At 43.8% G+C, this 17,858-nt stretch overlaps 1 protein-coding gene across 1 annotated transcript; it reads right to left on the bottom strand.

The window, feature by feature from the left end:
• Positions 1-6,025: 6,025 nt before the first annotated feature.
• Positions 6,026-17,332, bottom strand: LOC138955633 (octapeptide-repeat protein T2-like; the record flags this gene model as incomplete). The annotated part of the gene is given in 5 exon segments (XM_070327200.1): positions 6,026-6,167; positions 13,984-14,069; positions 14,449-14,622; positions 16,860-17,211; positions 17,247-17,332. Coding segments are annotated over 5 exon segments (840 nt in total), but the record flags the coding sequence as incomplete, so codon positions are not given.
• Positions 17,333-17,858: the final 526 nt, after the last annotated feature.

Raw genomic sequence — 17,858 nt, 5'->3', positions numbered from 1 at the left:
ACACGGGGGGTGTTCGGACACCGAGGAGAGTCTGCACACAAAGTTGACTCTGAGAAATAAATCTCTCGCCGAACGTGGGGACGAACTCACGCTGACAGCGGCCAACTGGATACAAATCCAGCGCGCTACCGACTGAGCTACATCCCCGCCCTCGAAATAATAATAATAAAAAGCATGCATGTCATATCCATTTAGAGCGCTTACGTCCCTTTGTTTCTCATATTTAGCGTCGTGTTGTTCACACTACCTCCAAAGATGGGTCAAGCTGGTTTCAAGAATATAGTCGGTATTCTATTTCTAGTGAAAGATTTATTTTTTTAATCTCTTTTTATTAAGTTTCGTAAACGGAGCTGTCAGTGGTTTTGTTTGACCGTTTTAATTAGCGAAAGTCAAAATTCGAAAATCCACATTCCAGTCTCTCATTTAAAAAACTTCTATGGAACTTGCAAGAAGTCGAGATAAACATTTCTTTGTTTGGTTTGAATTTTCCATAAATTGTTGTTTCCTTGTGAATTTTGTTTTCTTGTTTACCGAGATTGAAGACTTTAAAATTCGTTGTTCGTACTGCCGTCTCCCATTCAAACATAGTGACTTTAGAGTTGACTGTGTAAATAACTGTGGTGGGGCTCACATGCCTGACGTCAAACTTCGAGGTTCACGTTCACGTCTGGGTTTGAACGTTTGCTATTGAAGACAACAGGAGCCGACAGACGGTAGCGAAGGGGTGGTGTAAAATAGCCCTTTTTGTGGGAGGGTGTGTTAGGTTCCTGCCGGCGAGTGTTTATGAGAGGAGAAATTGGCTGGATGGGGGTTTACCGCAGATGACTGATAGCCGCTTAGTACCCGCCAAGGGCACTAGGTGGCGTGCTACCCAAGCTTTTTTTCTGCTTTGTGTTTGTCTTTGACTGGTTTGTTTGTGTGTCCTGGTTCTGTCTTTGTACATGTTAGCCCACATTGTTATTATATCATGTCTGTCTGTCTGCATGTCTCTTTCCGCCTGTCTGTCCCTTTATCTCTGTCTCTTTATCTCTGTCTCTCTCTGTCTGTCCCTTATCTGTCTCTCTGTCTGACTTTGTGGTGACGTAGTTTCGTGTCAGGTACCAGGCACAGGAAGAACATTTTTGTTTTGTTTTTTGATGTTGATGGTAGCAACAAAGAGCTTTCCGTAGGGGAAGCCTTCGAAAAACTCTTTGGTTGCAGTGAGTTTCTTTTCCTACTTTTCTGCTTTTTTGGGTGTATAAAGCCTCAAAGTTCGGCAAATATTCTCTTTTTTTCTATGCCAATTGTTCTGAGCTTTATGGTAATCCGCCCGCTGAAGTAAATTACAATATCCAAGTTATTACAGGCGGAAACAAGTTCATTAATCAAACGAAATTGCTTGTAATTGGTGGTGACCGCCGATACTGACGCTGCTAACCTGATCAACTGCTTTTCAGTGATTTACGAATAAAGGACGAGGATTACTTCTGTGATTAATTTGCTTTCATAGCCGCAAGGACCGGGCCGAAATTGAACTTAAACGCTGCGTCGTCGTGTCGCCATACAGATCTTCGCTTGAAAGCTTTCCGCAATTTTCTGTTTGAAAGAGGAACGCGTCGGCCGCAATTTTTTTTGTGTGCGACCGCATTTTTCTTGACTGCAGGATTGAGGTTGATGGGTTGTGGCGTCATATCCTGTGATGTGGTGTCACTTCCTGTGATGTTGGGGCGATGCTGCAGTGTGGTTAATCCCGCTTCATTGGTCCTTGTGTGACTAACATGGTTCACCCGTTCAGGCTGGAGAGAGAGAGAGAGCCTGAGAGAGAGAGACAGAGACAGAGAGACATAGAGAGACAGAGACAAACGCACAGACAGAAACAGAGAGAGAGAGAAAGAGAGAGAGAGAGAGAGAGGCAGGCTGGAGAGAGAGAGGCAGGCTGGAGAGAGAGAGAGAGAGAGACAGACAGACAGACAGACAGACAGACAGACAGACAGACAGACAGACAGACAGACAGACAGACAGACAGACAGACAGACAGACAGACAGACAGAAATCGCTTCCACATTCTACACTCTTTGGGACTCGGGGAGACTTGGACTAGGACTTGGAAAGGAGTGGAGAGACGGGAGGGACAAGCTAATCACCGGTCTGGTACTAACATTTCGTAGTCTAACGCATTCAGCGCTGTGCCATTGTTCACGCTTCATTGGTCCTTGTGTGACTAACAGAGCTAGTGCCGCCGGTTCCGAGTCATGACTGTTCAGTTCAGGCCTCAAATCCGCTTTGCTTTGTCACTCTCTCTGTGTCCCCGGGGGTATTTCGTCAACTCGGTAGTCAGTAAATCCTTGCTGTTGAACATGCACGTGATATCACAGACAGTGGCAGTTACAGATGTACAAATGTAAATGTACAGAGGCGCGTACATTTTAATTTCATTTTTAAATTTTATTTTTTTCGCATTTTGATTTTGGCTTTTCTCGTGTTATTTTGTTGTGAGTTTTTTTTCTGCATGCGATTAGTTTGATTTTAAAACTGACCTGCCTTCAGTCGTTTCAGCCTTTTCAACTATTTGACCAATCAATCTCTATCTCAGTCTCTATTACTTTCTCTCTCTCCCTGCCCCCCCCCTCTCCCCCCCTCCTCTCTCTTTCTATTTCAGTCTCTCTATCTCACGTTTTCTCTCTGTCTCCCTCCCTCTCTCTGAGTCTCTCTCTGTCTCCCTCCCTCTTTCCCTCCCCCCCCCCCCTCTTTCTCTCGTCCTGTAGAGTGGGACTTGAGTCATTGTGGTGATTGTTCTTCACCCTCTTTGATCGCCATTTCCCGTCCCATGATCACACATCACACATCAACCCCCCTCCTCACAATTAACCCGCCGGCGCAAAGCTCGACGGGAAGGGCGGCGCAGGGGACGCCGGGAAGGCAACAGATGTATTTAAAGGGGTTGCGTGGGGTGATGTGGAGAGTGAGCTGTCGAACCATTTCACTGTTAAAGATACCTGAATTCCTTTTAGTGTAAACTAAAGCATCTTGTATATTGCCATCGATCTCTCCAGGCTTTTACATGGGAGGAGGACGCATTCTTCCAGAACAGTCTACAACCGGGCTTCTTTCTACGCCGACGGTTACGCTTTTGTTGACATACTGAGTATCTTCTTCATCTTCTTCTTCGATCATTGACTGAAACTTCTACGTTCACTCGTGTATTTGCACGAGTGGGTTCAGTTTTACGTGTATAACCGTTTTTACCCCGCCAATTAGGCAGCCATATGTTGCTTTCAGAGGAGCTGAAATGTAAAAATCGTCACTTGACTTCACTTCTGTGTTTCTTCAAAATTGTCTCTTTGACCAGGATGCAGACAACCTGTTGATTTTTGGTATGCGTCCTATGACGGGCGCAGTGGCGTGGTGGTAAGACGTCGGCCTCCTAATCCGGAGGTCGTGAGTTTGAATCCCGGTCGCTGCTGCCTGGTGGGTTAAGAGAGTGGAGATTTTTCCGATCTCCCAGGTCAACTTATGTGCAGACCTGCTAGTGACTTAACCCCCTGCGTGTGTACACGCAAGCACAAGACCAAGTGCGCACGAAAAAATCCTGTAATCCATGTCAGAGTTTGGTGGGTTATAGAAACACGAAAATACCCAGCAGGCCTCCCCCGAAATCGGCGTATGGCTGCCTGAATGGCGGGGTAAAAACGGTCATACACGTAAAACTCCACTCGTGCTAAAAACATGAGTGAACGTGGGACTCTAAGCCCATGAACGAAGAAGAAGAAGAAGGGTATGCGTCCGAGTGGAAGGATGGTCTGATCCCATAATTATGAAAGCCTGGACAAATCTTTGGTGGTTTACATGATCGTTTACACGGAATGGAAGAGGACTTTACAGGGACATAGAAATACATCGTTTTGCTATAAGTAAATATTACTACTAGTACTAGTTGTTAAATGTTGCTGAATAAGTCAAATGACCATGCTGTATGTGTATGGTAGTGTTTCGCCTTTGAGTTTTTCTAAAATGCGTTAGTTTCCAAGTCGAAATTCCCTTTTCTTTTGGCCGTTACCACCCCCGCGGAAATGCCACTTTAAAAACGGCCCTCCGATGAGCAATAGCTGGTCACAGCAACAAGGATTAACGAAGGCTTTGAAGTTGACGCAGCCTCTTTTTGTTTTGACTTTTTGTTGCTCTCTTTTTTTTTCCAACTAATTGTGTGATGCCTTGTCGATAAGACTTCATTCATAAGCAAATGTATGGAGAATCAACCAATTAGGCTGAGTAAAAGGATACCGCGTTTAAAGGCGAATGGGCTTTGATGATCGAAACACACGAGGATCAGAAACGGTGACGCACAGAGAAAGATCAAAACCGGTGTCGAGGAAAAAAGACATTCTGATAATAATCAGAAACGCGCACATAAGGAGTCAAATAGAAGCACAGAGATATTTTCGGGGGAATGGATAGAAGGGTAAACGGCGTTTAATCGGTACTACGATTTTAAAGTAAACTTAGGCGACCAAAGATGGGGTTTCATTTGAAAACCTTTGTTCTTTAACTTCAAAAGCACAGGCTTTGACAGGGGAACCAGAGAGCCAATTATCCAAATATACATATATCTAAGATAGATAGCGCTAGACCATCTAATACAAAGAAAAGACTGACATAAGTGGTGTGAGTGTGTGTGTGTGTGTGTGTGTGTGTGTGTGTGTGAGTGTGTGTGTGTATGTATGTGTAAGTTTCTATTTGTGTCCCCAGAATAAGTATCTATTTGGGACATGAAGTGGTTGTACTGTGTGTGTGTGTATGTGTGCAAAGGGATTTATTATATATCTCTCAACATATCTATGTCTCTCTTTCTGTCTCTCTACCTCCATCCTCCCCTCTTCTCTTCCTCCCCCCACCCCCCCCCCCCTCCATGTCCGTTTTCTTTTCCTCTCTCTCCTCCTCGCCCTCTTTTTCTTTCCCTTCCCTTCCCCCGTCTTTCTTTCTGCCCTAAAGCATCAAAAGACTGGTGGCAGAAGGTCTTGGAACTCATCTCGAATCAGATCACACACACTCGTGCGGAGGCTAATGTTGTCCCAGCGCTTGTTGCTGATCGCTGACCACTTCCTGGCCAGATTGGTTTCATTCACACAGTGCTTGAGCTTTGATTGACCTGATCTTGAGCCTCAATGACAGCTGGTTGCGATTGTATCGAGCAGGCTCCCCCTTCCTCCCTCCTTCCCCCTCCCCTGCAGCCCCTCTCTTGGCTTCTGTTGAAGCGTGTCCTTGGCCTGGTGATGGCTCTCTTAGTGATGTTTTGAGCCCTGTTGATACTTTTGTAAAACAACTGGGGTGTTTTTGTTTTTTTCATCTAACGATTTTGATTGTTTTTTTCTTTGATACCTGCTATTAAAAGGAATGGGGAGAATCTTGAGACTGTTTGGTGTTTGTGTGTGTGTGGTTTTGTGTGTGTGTGTGGGTGTGTGTGTGTGAGTGGTTGAAAACGACGTTAAACACCAAATAAAGAAAGAAAGAAAGAAAGTGTGTGTGAGTGTGTGTGTGTGTGTGTGTGTGTGTGTGTGGTGTGTGTGTGTGTGGTGTGTGTGTGTGTGTGTGCGTGCGCGCGTGCGTGCGTGTTTGGTCTGCATGCTAAGCCTTGCTCTGTCGCCTGTTTCTTAGTAATTGCCACTTCTTCAACAGACTGGTTACATTCAAAAGGTGCTTGATGTTTGATTGACTTGATGTTGAGCTTCAAGGATAGCTGGCGGTGATTGTATCAAGCGCGCATGCTGTCTCTTCCTCCTTCCCTGTCTCTCTCCCCCTCCTGTCTGAAGATCCACGACCTTGGCTCAATGGTGGCTTCCTTCACCCGCTTTTCAAGCGCTAGTTCGCATCACTACTGTTGATTTTATAAATAACCTTTTAAAGAAATTTTGCCACAGAGAGTTGATTTTGCGACTGGATTGGCTGCCCCCCCCCCCCCCTCCTGCTCCTCTCTGTCTGTCTCACTGTCAGTCTGTCTGTCTGTCTGTCTCTTTCTTTCCTCTCTGTCTGTCTGTCTGTCTGTCTGTCTGTCTCTCTCTCTCTCTCTCTCTCTCTCTCTCTCTCTCTCTCTTTCTCTCTCTCTCTTTCTCTCTACCATTTTGTCATTTTCAGATGTTAAGAGGTGTCGCCTCGTTGCTAAGTTCATTTTCCACACCATAAAACGTCGACAACTGCATGTTGAAACACTGAAATGTTAGAGATGGTACCGTTGTAATTGTAAACGATTATTATATATTAACATGTGAGGATAAAATAATGTGTACGAAGACGTGTATATGTGCAAAATTCCCCTAACCCACATCCCCTCTTCCCTGGTTTGTATGGGCCAATGGCCATACGTACAATAAACCAGCCAAAAGTCAAAACTCTCTCTCTCTCTCTCTCTCTCTCTCTCTCTCTCTCTCTCTCTCTCTCTCTCTCTCTCTCTCTCTCTCTCTCTCTCTCTCTCTCCCCCCCCCGGCTCTCTCTCTTGTTGATGCTACTATTTACTGTTCTCTTGTCAGTGATCTTTTTGAATAATTGTTTATGTATGATTTACGCTGGAATTTTGCACAGCCTCCACCCTCCCTCCTCCCCAATCTCTCGTTGTCATGTGAATAGGTCGACCGCCTGACCTTTGACAGCAGTGACGTTCCGTGCATTAAGTTAATACTAATGTACTGGACATTGTTTTCTATTCTGTAACCTTTTGCACAGTCATGACTTATTAATCGATTTGTGAATTAGGCAGAGTACGGTTATCACGATAAAGGAATTATTTGATCAGGTGTCATGTACAATTTTGGAGAGGCGAGGAATTGGTTGGGTTTGGGTTTGGGATCAGCCTTACCTCTGAATGAAAGTGACGACCGCATAGATGAATTATCATGACCCCAATCCACCTCCGCATTTCTTTTGTTTTTTTCAACCTCTCAGTGTTGTCTGTCTGTCTGTATCTCTGTTTCTTTCTGTCCTGTCTATCTGCCTGTCTGTCTGTTAGTCTGTCGTGTTGCCTCTCTCTCTCTCTCTCTCTCTCTCTCTCTCTCTCTCTCTCTCTCTCTCTCTCTTCTCTCTTCTCTCTCTCTCTCTCTCACACACACACACACACACACACACACACACACACACACACACACACACACACACACACACACACACACACACACATGCACACACGTCCCAAGTCCCAAACTGGTCGACACAATTCCTGTCTAGCATACACAAACGAGACAGTTTTGAGCAACAAAGGTGCGAGGAAAATGTGTTTCTGTTCTGTTCTGGTGCAAAGTTTCTTTCTTCCCCCGTTTTGTCTGCGAGTAATTGATACAACAGCTGATGTGTTACTGATCGCCTTTCTCTTCTATTGTCTGTCTTTGTTGCCTGCCAAAAAATGCTTCCGCCTTGGTTCTCTCCCTTTGCACTACTGCTCTTTTGTGAGGAAGACCCAAAATAGCGATTTAGGTAATATAGCTGGCTGCCTAAATGCAGTATTCAAAGGGTTATCCTTCGTGTAAGATTCTGTGTTGGCATTTTATGCGAACGTACCTATCTCATTTCGTCGGCGATGGCTTACGCACACTTGACATTCAGTTAGAATGACGGAATGTACCGAATCGATTTCAGGGTTTCAAATACTGGTCTCAACGGAAGTCTGTTTTGTTCGTGACAGACAGATTGGCTTGCAGCAGGCTAAATTCTAAGACTTCAGCTGTGACAATGCAGTGAGTGTCCATTCTTGCATAAGGCAGGTGATTGAAATGCGTGTTGCACTGAAAGAGCGAGCACAGAGAATACAGTGCAACAGATGCATATTTGTAGATTGAGTTCAAGGAGTAGAGTGCTTGAAAAAAAGGTTTCTTCAAAGAGTCGAGTGTTATCAAATAAAAGCAGAATTACAAAGGAATAACGGGTAATCATAAGGTGCAGGAAAACATGACAGAAATAGCACAAATTGAAAATTCAACTCACCTCTGTTCCTTGCAGTGCGGCATAGTAGCCAGGAAGGGAATGTAACAATAAGTTTGATGAATGACTATGTACCCAATTATGTGAGAATACAGAAACGAACGCTGAAGGAGACAAAAATCATGTAACTTAATCTCTGGAAAAAACCCTCCACACATCTCCACACATCTACACATGCACACAGTGAGCTTGTATGGGACAGAAAGTCAATTAATACGAATTATACACTACCCCCCTCCTCCCCCCCCCCCCCCCCCCGATTGACTCAAGCTCTAAACAGCTACAGCATTTGAAATGCACAGTTACGTCATTTGGGATTGACTCAAGCTGTAAACAGCTACATCATTTGAAATTCACACAGTTACATCATTTACGATTGACTCAGACTTGAATTCAGCCAGACGCTTTCCCTCAGTAATGATGTAATCCAAAATGCATCTCCTCTCTTAAGTCATTGTTAAGCCTTGGAATCGTGCAGAGCGCCGCCATCTCGCCTGGTTAGGTCAGTCACCCAATCTTCACGCTTCACTGATCAAAGAGGTGGGAGAAAAAGCCGCTCTGGTGAGAACCGCCAACATGTGTCCGCGATCGATTCCGCCAAATCACTTTTTGATTCCTCGCTGCCGCCATGCTGCAAGCAACAGCGCCAGCATCTTTAGTTGAGGAGAACAGTGAGGAGGTCTTTAACCGTTGCAAGCAGGGCAGAGTATAGCAGAGTTTGGAGCAAATTGAGAATGGGTGAAAAGCTATAGATAGCCACTTTTAAGAGTGATTGTGAAGAGTGTTTAATTTGTGTGCAGCTCGTGCACTTACTCTGTTATCGAAGTTTGTGGTTATAATGGGAGGGGGGGGGGTGTCATTTTAATAGTGATTGTGAAGAGTTTCAGTGCAAGTGTTCCTCAACGACAAAGTTAAGCGGATTTAACCCGGTGGCGATCCATACAGTGGCTTCAAAACTGAATCACAGGGACATAGTTGAGATATAATTGATAAACAAAAAAACTGTATTTTAAAAAATGTTGTTTCGTTTTTTCTTTTTCTTTTTCTTCTTTTTTTTTTTTTGGGGGGGGGGGGGGGGAGGAGATGACCACTTTTAAGAGTAGTTGTGAAGAGTCGTCAGTGGCGGTATATCTCACTCCGTCAGTGACCGAGGCGTGTAGTGGCGGTGTCGGGGAGACGCGTATGAGTCACACCTCACTGTGCGAGTGGAGGAGAGGCGGGTGAGAGAGGCCAGCACTGCACGCTATCGATCCATCTTTGTTTAGCAATCATACACCCGGCGATTGAATTACGACTCCCTTACTACCTCCTCCCCCTCTCCCACCACCACCCCCCCCCCTTCAATTCCCCCAACCTCTCCCTCTTCTTGTAAGATTTCCCCGATCAGTTCTGCTCCACCTCTCCCCCAACCCTCATAGCCTCATTTGTTTTTGTAAATGCCCCCCTCTCTCTCTCATACACTCACACACACACACACACACACACACTATTGTCATCCACGCTCTTCAACGACGAAAGCTTTTCTCTCTCTCTCTCTCTCTCTCTCAATTCTATCATTCAATGCAGAATATTTGAAATTTCTCTCCGTGGGAGATAAAAACACACTCACACACGCATACACACACAGCTACTGATTTCTGCCTCCCCATTGTCCCTACCTAAATTCCTGCTATCCCCAACCTCCAAATTCTTCTTATGACCTTCCATCTGTTTCACAATAAAAGTGTGTTTCAGTCTCTCGTCGTCCTTTCTCCCAACCATCCACCCTTTCCCTCTCTGAATGCAAGCTTTCTCTCTCTCTCTCTCTCTGTCTCTCTCTCTCTCTCTCTCTCTCTCTCTCTCTCTCTCTCTCTTTCTCTCTCTTTATTTATTTATTAAGGAGATTTCTATAGCGCATAACTAAAAGCACTATGGTCTTTCTCTTTCTGTCTCCCTCCCGCCTTCGCCTCCTCAGCCATCTCTCAATAAAGTCTCTTCCATCTCTGTCAAAGTGTATTGTTTGCTCATAATTGTAATGGCGGGGGAGGGGAGGGGAGGGGGGTGGGGGTATTGCCGGGGCGTGATTTTTCTTTTGTCGCTTATCATGCACCCCTCACTCTCCCTCCCCATCTGCCTTTCTCTCTTTCTCCCTTCTCTCCTCTGTTCACTCTCCCCCTCTTTTTTTTTTTTTTTTTTTTTTTTTCTTTTTTTTTTTTCTTTTCTTTTTCTCTTTTTTTCTTTTTTTAAATCTCAGTTGCATGCAGGCTGCTTCAACCCTTTCTTTTTTGCCTTTTTTTTTTTTTTTTTTTTTTTTTGGTTGTTGTTGTTGGCGGGGAGCATCCTTCTTCATTGATTTTTTTTTATTTTTTTTTTTAAGTAATGTTTTTACTATAACATTAACATTACTATATCTAAATGTATTTTAAGCAACTTTTCTATATAACAATTCCTTCTCAAAAATGCATACAATATCCAGAGGGGAGCCATATCTATAAATACCAACACACATTTTGGCTATCACAATCAAATAATTCACATAACTTATTAGTGCCTTGGAACTTTGTGAATTTTCAAATACGCCCAAAAAAACTTCCTTTACGGTAATTTTAATAATCATATTATATTTACAATTCACTTTATCCTCAACGCATTTCCAAATGGACATAATTTTCGGGCAAAAGTAAAAAAAATGTTCAATATAATCAATTTCGTTCTCACAGTGAGTACAGCAATTACTCACGGAAATGCCTATTTTATACAATAAAATATTTGTGGGGTAAATATTGTGCAATATTTTCCAATGCAGCATTCGCAATCTTGTTTCAGTGGTTACTTTGTTTACCATTAACCATTGCTCTTTTCCCGGCCTGAAATCAAATTTATGTTCCCAAAATTTAACTACAACCGGCTCCACATATTTTTCCTTTATAATTAATTTGCGAAATTGACAAGGCTTACTCAGGTTCTTTAAATCGTTGAATCCACATACATTTCCATTTGCAGAGCGTAGTGTTGCTGCTTTAACTGCTGTACAAATCACCCTATATTCAAAGAATCTTGTGGGCTTACATCCAACCTTCTGCTGCATAATATTAAAGGGCACAATCTCATTACCAACATATACATCCTTTACTCGACAAACGCCTGCTTTAATCCAGTCGCTAAAAAACAGGGTTTGGCCGCAATAGATTATATCCTTGCTGTTCCATAAACACGTATCTCTTAATAACATGTCTCCACCTACTGCTCTCTGAATCATGTCCTTATTTTTCAACCAACAAATTAAAACTTGTTTCCAAAATACATTTTTAATTAATCCCAATCCTTTAAAAATTTTTACCGTGGTGTTAGATTGGAAGCAACACAACCTTTCACCAAGCTTCGAGAACATATGTATCGGTATTTGTTTCCAACTTTCCTGCTTTTCGTTCAATAAATTTGCCGCCCAGGACAACAAACAAGAAGACTGCATATCAATGACATCAATCATTTTTAAACCCCCATCAGGAAACTCTTGACACATCACTTTTCTTTTAACTTTCTCAAATGCCTTAGTGTTTGAAAATCGTTTTTTCCAAATAAATCTGTAAAACATAGTATTTATCTCAGTCAATACCTTTTCGGGTATTACCAGTGCTTGCAACGGATAAATAATCTGCGATAACAAAAGAGATTTCACAATGCATATTTTCCCCATGATACTACAATTTCGTTTAAACCATTTTACAATGTTGCGTCGTATATTTTCAATACGGCTTGTCCAGTTTTCTTCAATCTCAGAGACCGATGAGGAGCTACTGAAATAAATTCCCAAAATCTTCACTTTTGTAGTCCACCTTAACCCGCACTCATTTTCATTACCATATTTATTACTGCCCAAGGCCATGATTTCAGTTTTTTGTCTATTCATTGCCAAACCAGAGAATTTGGAAAAATAGGTAACAAGGGTTAATGCGTTTTTTAACTCATCCATATCGTTCAGAAATAGGGTCACATCATCAGCATATAATAATATCTTAAAGAACATATCATAATTATCATTAGTTTCTTTTGGCAGAGGCAGACCCTTAATTGAACCATCATTTCGAATTTTCAAGGCCAACAATTCTAATGCAAGGATGAAGGCCATCGGTGAAAAAGAACAGCCCTGTCTGATACCTGCGTTCAATTCAATACATTCCGATAACCAGCCCATAAAATTGATACAACTTTCCGATTTATACAATAGAATCTCTACCCATCTTACAAAGACGGCACCAAAATTAAATCGTTTAAATGCATACACAATATACTCTTTGGAAATCGTGTCAAATGCAGCTTTATAGTCCAGTGCTACAAGGAACCCAGGTTTATTATATTCGTTTACATACGATACTAAATCGTCTATTTGCCGGATCGCTGAACTAATGGTTCGACCCTTCAGAAAACCATACTGATCTTCACCAATAATATCTAAAATAACTTTAGATAGGCGAACTGAAAGAGTCTTCGCCAATATTTTATAATCAGTGTTTAATAGTGAAATCGGTCGCCAATTATTAAGGTCGTCCCTTGGTAATTGTTTACCCTTATGAATTAATATCATTATTGCCCGTTTTTGTGTGACGGTTAATTCTCCCTTTAAAAAAGATGCATGAAAGGAATTCAATACCATGTGTTTTATTTTACACCAGAAGAACTTCATAAAGGAGGTTGTAATACCATCACATCCAGGGGAGGAACCGTTTTTCATATTTTTTAAGGATGTCGACAATTCTGTTAAAGTGATCGGACTATCAATTCCAGTCTTCTGCTGTTCTGTTAATTGAGGAACTTCAACACCATCCAAAAACTGTTCAACCAAATTTTCATCAAACTCAATATTTTTTTCGTATCTCCTTCTAAAAAACTGGACTTGTTCAGTCAAAATATCATCCTGATTTGTTATCACCTGACCATCTGCTTTAGCAAGACGATCCATAATTTTCGCGTTCGAGTGTGTTTTTTCCATATTGAGAAAATACTTTGTATTTTTTTCTCCTTCTTCAATAAATTTAATTCGGGACCTAATTTGGGCTCCCTTAGCTTCCTGTATTGAATAAATTTCCAGTTCAGCTTTTACTTTATCTTTTTCCATCAACAATTCGTTATTATCTTGATCTAAAACAAGGGCTTTGTCAATCCTATTCAAATTTTCCAACAATTCCCCATGTCTATTAAACTTACATCTATTTTTTTCCTTACTGTACCGAATACAAAATTCTCTTATTTTAATCTTACACAAGTCCCATTTTACGTGATCCTCCCTTATTTCATCTTGTATCTCAAATTCTTCCAACATCAAATTCAATTCATCAACAAAGATATGATCCTTTAACAAACTATCATTAAATTTCCAATATGATGGACCACGCTGAAATGAACATAATTTATATGTTATGTTAACCGACCTATGGTCGGATTGTGCAACGGAACATATATTACAGTCTCTAATATTATCATGTACATATGATTCCTGCACACAAATAATATCGTACGATAGTTTCTTTAAATATCGAAAAAAAGTCTTCCTCTTTGTCGTATTTCTCAGTCCATGAATATTAACTCTCCCCCTCTTGTTCTCTCTCTCCATCTGCCTTTCTCTCTTTCTCCCTTCTCTCCTCTGTTCACTCTCCCCCTCTTGTTCTCCATCCCCATCTGCCTTTCTCTCTTTCTCCCTTCTCTCCTCTGTTCACTCTCCCCCTCTTGTTCTCCCTCTCCATCTGCCTTTCTCTCTTTCTCCCTTCTCTCCTCTGTTCACTCTCCCCCTCTTGTTCTCCCTCCCCATCTGCCTTTCTCTCTTTCTCCCTTCTCTCCTCTGTTCACTCTCCCACTCTTGTTCTCCCTCCCTATCTGCCTTTCTCTCTTTCTCCCTTCTCTCCTCTGTTCACTCTCCCCCTTGTTCTCCCTCCCCATCTGCCTTTCTCTCTTTCTCCCTTCTCTCTGTTTACTCTCCCCCTCTTGTTCTCTCTCTCCATCTGCCTTTCTCTCTTTCTCCCTTCTCTCCTCTGTTCACTCTCCCCCTTGTTCTCCCTCCCCATCTGCCTTTCTCTCTTTCTCCCCTCTCTCCTCTGTTCACTCTCCGCCTCTTGTTCTCCCTCCCCATCTGCCTTTCTCTCTTTCTCCCTTCTCTCCTCTGTTTACTCTCCCCCTCTTGTTCTCCCTCTCCATCTGCCTTTCCCCCTTCTCTCCTCTGTACACTCTCCCCCTCTTGTTCTCCCTCCCCATCTGCCTTTCTCTCTTTCTCCCTTCTCTCCTCTGTTCACTCTCCCCCTCTTGTTCTCCCTCCCCATCTGCCTTTCTCTCTTTCTCCCTTCTCTCCTCTGTTTACTCTCCCCCTCTTGTTCTCCCTCTCCATCTGCCTTTCCCCCTTCTCTCCTCTGTACACTCTCCCCCTCTTGTTCTCCCTCTCCATCTGCCTTTCCCCCTTCTCTCCTCTGTACACTCTCCCCCTCTTGTTCTCCCTCCCCATCTGCCTTTCTCTCTTTCTCCCTTCTCTCCTCTGTTTACTCTCCCCCTCTTGTTCTCCCTCCCCATCTGCCTTTCTCTCTTTCTCCCTTCTCTCCTCTGTTTACTCTCCCCCTCTTGTTCTCCCTCTCCATCTGCCTTTCCCCCTTCTCTCCTCTGTTCACTCTCCCCCTCTTGTTCTCCCTCCCCATCTGCCTTTCTCTCTTTCTCCCTTCTCTCCTCTGTTCACTCTCCACCTCTTGTTCTCCCTCTCCATCTGCCTTTCTCTCTTTCCCCTTCTCTCCCCTGTACACTCTCCCCCTCTTGTTCTCCCTCCCCATCTGCCTTTCTCTCTTTCCCCCTTCTCTCCTCTGTTCACTCTCCCCCTCTTGTTCTCCCTCTCCATCTGCCTTTCTCTCTTTCCCCCTTCTCTCCCTGTACACTCTCCCCCTCTTGTTCTCCCTCTCCATCTGCCTTTCTCTCTTTCCCCCTTCTCTCCTCTGTTCACTCTCCCCCTCTTGTTCTCCCTCCCCATCTGCCTTTCTCTCTTTCCCCCTTCTCTCCTCTGTTCACTCTCCCCCTCTTGTTCTCCCTCTCCATCTGCCTTTCTCTCTTTCCCCCTTCTCTCCTCTGTTCACTCTCCCCCTCTTGTTCTCCCTCTCCATCTGCCTTTCTCTCTTTCCCCCTTCTCTCCCCTGTACACTCTCCCCCTCTTGTTCTCCCTCTCCATCTGCCTTTCTCTCTTTCTCCCTTCTCTCCTCTGTTCACTCTCCACCTCTTGTTCTCCCTCCACATCTGCCTTTCTCTCTTTCTCCCTTCTCTCCTCTGTTCACTCTCCCCCTCTTGTTCTCCCTCCCCATCTGCCTTTCTCTCTTTCTACCTTCTCTCCTCTGTTCACTATCCCCCTCTTGTTTTCCCTCCCCATCTGCCTTTCTCTCTTCCTCCCTTCTCTCCTCTGTTCACTCTCCCCCTCTTGTTCTCCCTCCCTATCTGCCTTTCTCTCTTTCTACCTTCTCTCCTCTGTTCACTCTCCCCCTCTTGTTCTTCCTCCTCTCAGCAATTCTCCACCTCACCCCCTTCGTCACATGTCCCTTGTGTGTATGACGTGCAAGTGCTCAGTCACTGTGCCTGTTATCAGTAGTGTGTACACTGTGTCGCTGGCATGTCACGCTGTGTGAACAATGTCAACTTGTAAAATCAGCCACCATAAGCTGTTTGATTACATGACGATTTTAATTTCGATAATGGACGCTTGATCATTATCTCCTCGTTTCATCCGTGGAATCTGTTTTTCTGAGTGATCTGCGTTGGTGTGTACGATCAGCGTGTGCTATGCCGTTCGCTTACTTCGCCGTTTGAATAGCTTTGTATGAACTTGAAAACTAGGCTAGACGATTTCACTTGTAATAATGGCTAGCTGATTATCAAGTCGCTTGATCAGTCGTAATTGTATTTCTCTGCGTGCCCTATGTTGGCGTGATCGATGTCATCATGGACACTGGATCAGAGATTGTATAGGGCACTCTAATGAGTCTATATTCTCTGACTGGATTAGGACTTGACGTGATCAGTGGTTGAGGCCCGATTGTTGCATTGTCTCTGTACCGGAACCTGCCTGAACTCTGTGTCTGTGTGTGCGATGTCCGATGGTGTGCGCTGTCGGTTTGCGGGTGTGTGTTCCTTTGGACATTGAATAGAGCTGTTGCTGTTTGTGTGGGGATTACGTCAAGTGGCGTGTGACAGAAGATGGTGTCGTTACAGGCTGTGTCTCGGTTGACTTGCTCACTGTGATTCATTGTGGGATGTGTTGTAAGGTAGCGATGACTGTGCCTTGTGAGGTGAGGCAAATTATGATTTCTCTGTTGTTGTTATCAGAGCAATTTGATTGATTCTGTGCACTCTTGCATTATTTTGTGGTGTGACGCATTGGTCTGGATCACACGAAATGATGCAGCATTGTGCTGTCTTAGTTTCATTCGAAGTTGTACGACTATGGGCCATATAATGTATGTTACAATATTGCAATTTTCTGTGTTCGGATCATCAGTTGTCTCAGAAGAGATTTCTCGCCAAGTTATCTCGAGTGACTAATACTAGTATATGGATCATGAGGCTGTGGAACCAGAAATGATGTTTTGAAATGTTACTGGAAGAATAAATGGGAACACTGTCTGTTGAGAAATGATGGATAATTCTGCAAATTATCGTTCACGCCGTTTTCCTGTTTAAACCTCGGGAGCAAAACTCGCTTCCAGAGTTGTGCGGTGATGCTGTTGAGTGTTCAGTCTCCTTCCTCGTTTTTGCCCAGCATGATTGTAGAATCAACAGAATGTAAGGTACAACGTAATTTATCAAACTATTTCTCTGTAGCTCTCCTCTTCCCCCTCTCTCTCTGTCTCACTCTCTCTGTCTCACTCTCTCTGTCTCACTCTCTCTCTCTCTCACTCGAGTCTCTCTCACTCTCTCTCTCTCTCCCTCTCGCGCTCTCTCTTTCTCTCTCCCCTCTCTCTCTCCCCCCTCTCTCTCTCTCCTCTCTCTCTCTCCTCTCTATCTCTCTCTCCTCTCTATCTCTCTCTCTCTCTCTCCTCTCTCTCTATCTCTCTCTCTCTCCTCTCTATCTCGCTCTCTCTCTCCTCTCTATCTCTCTCTCTCTCTCCTCTCTATCTCTCTCTCTCTCTTTCTCTCTCTCTCTCTTTCTCTCTCTCTCTCTCTCCTCTCTCTCTCTCTCTCCTCTCTATCTCTCTCTCTCTCTCCTCTCTATCTCTCTCTCTCCTCTCTCTCTCTCCTCTCTATTTCTCTCTCTCTCTCTCCTCTCTATCTCTCTCTCTCTCCTCTCTATCTCTCTCTCTCTCCTCTCTAACTCTCTCTCCTCTCTCTATATATATCTCTCTCTCCTCTCTATCTCTCTCTCTCTTTCCTCTCTATCTCTCCTCTCTATCTCTCTCTCTCTCTCCTCTCTATCTCTCTCTCTCTCTCTCCTGTCTCTCTCTCTCCTGTCTCTCTCTCTCCCTCTCTCTCCTCTCTCTCCTCTCTATCTCTCTCTCTCTCTTCTCTCTCTCTCCCTCTCTCTCCTCTCTCTCTCTCTCCTCTCTATCTCTCTCTCTCCTCTCTATCTCTCTCTCTCTCCTCTATCTCTCTCTCTCTCCTCTCTATCTCTCTCCTCTCTCTCTCTCTCTCTCCTCTCTATCTCTCTCTCTCTCTCCTCTCTATCTCTTTCTTTCTCTCTCTCTCTCTCTCTCTCTCTCTCTCTCCCTCTCTCTCTCTCTCTCTCTCTCTCTCTACTCACTACCCCGCCCAGTTCCCGTTCCCGCCCCAACTTCCCTTCTCCATGAAGCTTTTTTATTTTAGAAAATAAATAAAGCATGAAGCATGTTTTTGCAACGCCGTCATGAACATGTGATCAGCAGACTTATTACACATTATGTATATGATAAATAAAGCGTGAAGCATTTCTCTGCAACACACACACTTGA

The sequence above is a fragment of the Littorina saxatilis genome, unplaced genomic scaffold (assembly GCF_037325665.1).
Source record: "Littorina saxatilis isolate snail1 unplaced genomic scaffold, US_GU_Lsax_2.0 scaffold_743, whole genome shotgun sequence".
In the NCBI taxonomy this organism is placed as follows: domain Eukaryota; kingdom Metazoa; phylum Mollusca; class Gastropoda; order Littorinimorpha; family Littorinidae; genus Littorina; species Littorina saxatilis.
The sequence above is the reverse complement of the archived record's forward strand: the minus strand, read 5'-3'. Positions and strand labels throughout refer to the sequence as shown.